At 33.2% G+C, this 7058-nt stretch overlaps 1 protein-coding gene across 1 annotated transcript in view; it reads left to right on the plus strand.

The window, feature by feature from the left end:
* FBXO8 (F-box protein 8) overlaps positions 1 to 7058 on the plus strand; it is a 41200-nt gene that overhangs the window by 24996 nt on the left and 9146 nt on the right. Inside the window, 1 exon segment of the mRNA XM_044681672.1 lies at positions 3229 to 3347. Coding sequence (XP_044537607.1) covers positions 3229 to 3347 — 119 coding nt within the window.

Raw genomic sequence — 7058 nt, forward strand, 5'->3', positions numbered from 1 at the left:
ACCTGTTCTTCTAGTTTATATCAGTATAACCATACTGTCTCCTGCCTTTGAAGCATTGGTATTATTTTTGCCACTTCCCTCTCCTTCATTTTTCTTTAATTAATGGTCCCAAAACTTCTTAATTCTCTTGTTTTCTAGTATCACTTGCATTCATCCTTAGCTCTCTCTTCCTACTTTCACGAGCCAATACATTCATTACTACATACTTGAACCATTACTGTGGATTCTAATTGTCTTTCGATTCCACTCTCTTTTTCTAACCTACATTTGTCTGTCCTTTACGCTACTGCCAAAGTACTCTTTTTTTAATATGCAAACATGGATATGTCACTTCTGCCCCAAATTATCCAATATGACTTCATATCATCTGTTAAATAAAGCTCATGTTCCTTATTTTAACATCCAGGGCCTTAAGAAACATCTTTACACTATTCTTCATGTACTTTGTAGTCTAAGTAAACTGAATTAGGCATTGTCCCTTGTATGCGCCACATGCTTTTCTACCTGTGTACCTTTGATCATGCTATATCCTGTATTTGAAATGCCCTCCTAACTCTACAACTGTTGACAACTTCACATTCTGTAAAATCTCAGCTCAACTACACCCCCTTTTATGAAACCATCCTTGATCTCTCCCTAGTCAATAATGAAATTTCCTTTTATGTTTGTTTTGCATTCTCCATTATACTGACTGTAAGTTTCATGAGGACAAGAACTATGTCTTATTTAAGTGCAGTTAGGTGGTGCAGTGAATAGAACAATGAGGCTGAATCCAGAAAGACTTCACTTTATTTCCAGCCTCAGATACTGTGTGTGGGACCTGGGCAAGTCATTTTATGTCTGTTTACCTCAGTTTCCTCAGCCGTAAAATGGGGATCAAAATCACATCTACCTTTCAGGGATATTGAGGATCAAATGAGATAATATTTTGCAAAGTGTTTGGCACAAAGCCTGGCACATAGTAGGTGCAATGTAAATACCTATCCCCTTCCCCTCTTAAATTACTCTCCAAGAGTATAATATATTACTCAGTATGTAGTAGGCCCTAATAAATATTCTAATTAAAATGAATGTCATTTGTTGAAGTGTTGAAAAATGCTTTCAGAATTAACTTTATGAATTCTGTGAACCAGAGACCAAACCAGTGCCTGACTCACTTGTTGGAGCATTATTGGGCACTTATTTCAATGTGAAAGTAAATTAAAAGCATTAGAGAACATTAAATAATTTTGTAATAAATGCATACAGTAGAGAATTTAAACGATGAGTAAGTACTTTCATTTAAACATTTAGAAAATTTCAAGATGTTAAAAATTTTGAAAATTAAAAAAATTATATTAGCACCATTTCCTTTTACAATTCTATATTGGCAGTGATTTAAATAACATTTTTTCCATGCTGCTGTGCCTACAAATATTTATAGTAAATTCAACCATTTGGATTAATTGGGGCTTAGGAAGTTTTTAAAATATGAGTTTAACTGTAGAATTGTGAAATAAACCAAGCCTATTAAGAAGACTTTTATGTATACAGTCAACTCTCTTATTATTATTGCTAATGGAGGGGAGGATGGAAGTAGGCAACCAATAATTGATTCAAGATTCTGCTACGTATGCCTCAGATAACTGCTGCTAATTTTATTCCAAGTTAATTATATTATCTAATGTCTATGCCTTCTTATATTCTATCCCTACATCCAACATTTATTCTGAAATATGGTATAAAAGGGAAATATGCATGAGACCACCAATGGCCAGGCTATATTGTATCAGGGGCTTCTTATCCCTTCTCTTACTCTATTTTTCTCTAATGACATAGTATTTCTGTTTTATTGGGTTTAAGAAATTATAAATAAAATATAAATAAGAATCATTATATAAACATAAATAAGGGCATTAAGTACAGTAACTGTAATTTTAAATGCTCATAAAAGTACAAAACTACATATATTAGAATACCTCATCTTTAAATTCTAGTTTATAGAGAATATTTCTTCTTATTATAAAATTATCTCTTTAAAATTCAGGATGAAAATATTTGGGAGAGGGATCTTATGTTTAGGAAAAACTTTCTAGACCTGAATTCTTAATTAAATGTACATAAATCCCTATAATACTCTGTAAATTCTTTTTAGGCTAGATAAATATTGAAGAATAAGAAATGTATATGTAGAAACAGTATATCATGCATGCAAAATGAATCATCTTCTATATCAATTAAATATACACAGGATACTGTTATCCAGACATAAGCATTCATGGGCATGCATGTATGCTGGATATCTGCATGTTGAAATAAATATACCTGCCTTTTATTTGAATGACTACACATTCAAATCCATAGAAGACACTTATTTGAATGTGACTTCCATATACATGTAAGAACATTGATTTCAGTGTTTGTTTTTTGTTGTTGTTTTAAAAATAATTTAGTCACAAAAACTATGGTAATGTTTCTCTTAAAAGTTTTGCATGCGGAGGACAGGAAATTCAAAGATAAATGCCATGAAAACAGTGAAATTGTTTTGCCTTAATAGAAGTCTATATTTTTAGTTCTGTGCTCACAATATTTAGCATTATTCAAAACCACCGCATCAGCTGGCCTGGCACAGCTTCAAATTTGTAGGCAAGAACAGCCAAGCATTTCCATTTCCAAACTACTATTCAGTAAAGTTGGGGAGAAGGGGAATTCGAAGAACTTTCCTTTAAAGGTCTATTAGTGCATGCATATATATATATATATATATATATACATATATATGTATATATATATATGTATATATATCTGGTCTTCAGGCACTATGTTTTCTATTTTGGGGAGAAAATGATTGGTATGGGATTATTTCCAAATAGGTAGATTTGTTAATTCTTTTATATGAGTATCATTTTTCCTTTATTATATGAACAAGTAATATAAATGGAAACTTAGCAGTAGTTGCTTATGTAGACATTATACTTAAATAAATGCAGGGCGACTGCTATGCTATCCATAACTTTGAATTCCCTACCTTCCATTGCATGTAAAAATCAACTATAAATTACAATAATAATGTACTAAATTTTAACTTTTATTTTGCATGTTTACAGTTTAAAGCAATAGCAAAATAAAGCTTATTAAAGCTAAAAAATGAATTTATAGCTATTGGTCTGCTATCACCTACTATTTGTCTTTAAAAAGAAATTTTAAAGGACAATTTCATTCATCTGGACATGTTTGTTTCTGCCTTAGGGAGTGAACTACTTTATGTCCAAGGGCATCCTCGATGATTCACCAAAGGAAATAGCAAAGTTCATCTTTTGTACAAGGACACTAAACTGGAAGAAGCTGAGAATCTATCTTGATGAAAGGTAAAAATCAGTTAGAAATTCAAATAATCTTTTTTTAAATTATAATATTTATAAATTATTTATATTAACCAATAACTAAGTTTTCCTTTAGATGTAGCTAGTTCTTAACAATAAGATTTGATTAGAATAAAGAATGCCTCTTGTTGAAGAAACAGAATGAAATAAGACTAGAAAGAGCCTTTGGAACCAGACTATGGAGGGTCTTCTATACCAGGCTAAGGAGAGTTGTAGTTAATTTTAGGCAACAGGGAGCAGCTGTAGACTTTTGAACAGTTAATTTACAATTCAGACTTAAAGACCAGGAAGAATATTTTTGGCATCTTTGCAAAGGGAATGGGGAAAAGTGGGGTCAAAGAGACCCAAAAGGAGACTACTACAAAATATTTCAGGACAGAGGAGATGAAGACTTTGTCACAGAATAGAATGGACTTTAACATATCACCTATGGGGGAGTAGCTTCAGTTTGCTAAACAGGAAGCCACTGTAGTAAAAAATTATTCTAATAATAGTTTATTTCAAAAACAGGCATTTAAAGAGAAGAAACTGAAGTCAGAGAGAGTAACTTTATGAAAAATAGTCCAGGAGAGAAGTGGTAAGAACATATTGTTGAGAAGAGGGGCCAGATGCAAGAAGTGTTGTAGAAGTAGAGAATTTGATAACAGATTTCATCTCTCAGTGTAGTGAGGTAGACTGAATCAAAAATGAATTCAAAAATTTCCTGTTCGTGTGGCTGGAGAATGATGAGACCAGCAACAGGAATCAAAAGTTGGTTATGTTGAGTTAAAGGTGCCTGTAGAGCTATATAGGCAGAGGTTTGAGTCTGGTGTTCAGGGAAGAGATTGAGGTTAGGTAGGTAGAGTTGGTATTTCTCTTCAGAACTGATAATTGAGGCAATGGGAATGGGTAAATCCATCAAAGGAGAATGTACTACATTGAGAGAGAAATGAGGGTCGAGGACAGTTTAGAAAGAAAATAGTGAGAGAAGAAAATGGTCAGGAAAGAAGAGTGGCCAGCAGGTAGGATAAGCAGAAAAGTACCATGTGACAGAAACCAAGGGAAAAGAGAGAGTTAAGAAAAAAAAGTTCAGTATCAGGTGTGGTAGAGATCTAGAAGACCAATGGCTGAAAAAAAGTCATTAGTGCCTTTGGAGCCACCTTCATTTGTACAAGTGTGCATTCCCCTGGATGAGATAGGAGGCGAATGGATAAAGGATACAAATAGAAGAGTTAGTTTTCCCAAGAAGAAATATCACCTTATCATGTAAGATAAGCAAAAATAGAAAGAATGAATAAAAACTTGGAGTTTTTAGGTATAAAGGATGGGAATAGAAGAGATCATAACAGATGGTCTCAGTCTCCTCAGAAAAGTAGAAGGTGAAGTCATCCATCTGTACCTGTGTTAATAAATCAGACCCAAACCTTCAGAAAACAAACAAACAAACAAAAAACAACCCTTAGCCCTGTGTTTTCCTACTAATCAGTTACACTTACTCTACTACTAGCAATTTGGAGTTAAAAAGTCAGTTTTTATATTATCCACATAGAAATAAAATTTGAAATACACAAAACATTTCATAAAACGAAACCTAAGAAATATAAAAGCAAATAAAATATAAATGCATACAAACATTAAAAATGTTTATCTATTCTCTTACAAAAATGAATAATATGGTCATAAGTTGTAAGTGATAATACATATATAACCCAGTAGCAGGGATGGTAGAGGAGAGGAGAGATAATGAATTATGTGGTTAATTTTTAAAAATGCTAATCTAGGCATCAGAATTTCATATATACTATACAAAAATAGTGTACAAGAGATACATTGTGGCCGCCTTCTCTGGTTCATTAGCTATAGCAGTAATCATATGATATTACTTAAATTATTATATGCCTATAAACCCATTAGGATAATCAGGAAGGAGGTTAAGATAAAGTTCAAATCAAAACTCTAGTACTGATGAGTCATTAAAATTTGCCTTCTTTGATCAGTATATTAAACATTTTTCATTTGTATTCATTTTTGCAGATAGACAAACAAAATACTTTAGCTATGTAAGGTGTTACTGAAACATGAACCATTAAAACAATATATCAATGTAATTAATATTAAAGCCCCAAACATTCAAATTACATGATCATATTAAGAGATGTAAGAAAGAAAAAACTTTCATGAAGTATAATATTCACATAGGTTAAAAACCCTACAAAGTATAGGCATAAAGATACCTTTTTTAATACAATAAAATATATCTAAAACTGAAAGTAAGCATTTTCCAGTATATATAGGAATAAAACAGGTTCCTAAAATATACACAAAGAAGTATATACAAAGTATATATTTCTAAAAATGCTAGCAGTCACATAAGAGAAAAGAAAAAAATTAAGTTGGGCAAAGAAGTGATGAAACTATCCCTATTTGCTGGTGAGCCTGATGGTTTACTTAGAAAATCCTAAGGAGCGAGCAAAAATCCTAAGACAGTTGCTTTGACAAAGTTGTAGCCTACAAAATAAAATCACAAATATCAATAGCAATTCTCTAGTAATGATAAAATCCAAGAGGCAATAAGGTAGATTTTAGTCAAAATGACTATAAAATGCAACAACCTTGATGTTTCACCTCACACCTAGCAGATTTCAAAGGTGACAAAAGATGGGAATAGTCAAAATTGGAGGAGTTGTGAATCATTGCAACCATTTTGAAAAGAGATTTGGAAATTATGCAAATAAAGTGACTAAAATGTTCACAGCCTTTTTGGCTCAGAGATTCTACTATTAGGCCTGTATCCCTAAGGAGGTCATTGATAAGACAAAAGCCCTTTACAGCAACACTTTTTGTGGTAGTTATGAACTGGAAACAAAATAAAAAAGAAAGAATATGATTAACAGAGAAGCATGGAAAGATCTCGGTGAATTGGTACAGAGTGAAATAAACAGAACCAAGGAAACAATATATGATGACTGCAATGATGATATAAGGGGCAAGGGGGAGGAGGGGGAGCAGCTGGGTAGCTCAGTGGATTGAGAGTCAGGCCCAAAGACAGGAGGTCCTAAGTTCAAATCTAGCCTCAGACACTTCCCAGCTGTGTGACCCTGGGCAAGTCACTTGACCCCCATTGCCCACCCTTACCACTCTTCCTCCGAGGAGCCAATACACAGAAGTTAAGGGTTTAAAAAAATTATTTTTAAAAAATGATATAAAGGGAAAGAAAAATGACAAAATAAATGAAAATGTATATTATAGAAATTTGAAAGAAAAAAAAAGTATCCCAAAGAAGACAAAGGAGAAGGCATCTCTCCCCTTGATTCCTTTGCAAAGGTGGGAAGGGTACGGGTGTGGAATATTGCATATATTTATGGACTTTTTTGGTGTAGTATTTGGTTTTGTTGATTTGTCTTTCTCTTTTTCTTTGAAAAATATTATTTGTTTTATGTCACGGCTTCCTGGGAGGGGTGAGGCAGAGAGATGCTGGAAAGAATTCTGATCAGTTGGAAAGCAAAAGGTTACTAATAAAAATGTATTTTTAAAAAGAAGTTATCAATAAAAATGTATTTTAAAAAAAAGACTTCTTGGGGGCAGCAGGGTAGCTCAGTGGATTGAGAGCCAGGTCTAGAGATTGGAGGTCCCAGGTTCAAATATGACCTCAGACACTTCCCAGCTAGCTGTGTGACCCTGGGCAAGTCACTTGACCCCCATTGCCTACCCTTACCA

Source organism: Gracilinanus agilis, chromosome 6 (assembly GCF_016433145.1).
Source record: "Gracilinanus agilis isolate LMUSP501 chromosome 6, AgileGrace, whole genome shotgun sequence".
Taxonomy (NCBI): domain Eukaryota; kingdom Metazoa; phylum Chordata; class Mammalia; order Didelphimorphia; family Didelphidae; genus Gracilinanus; species Gracilinanus agilis.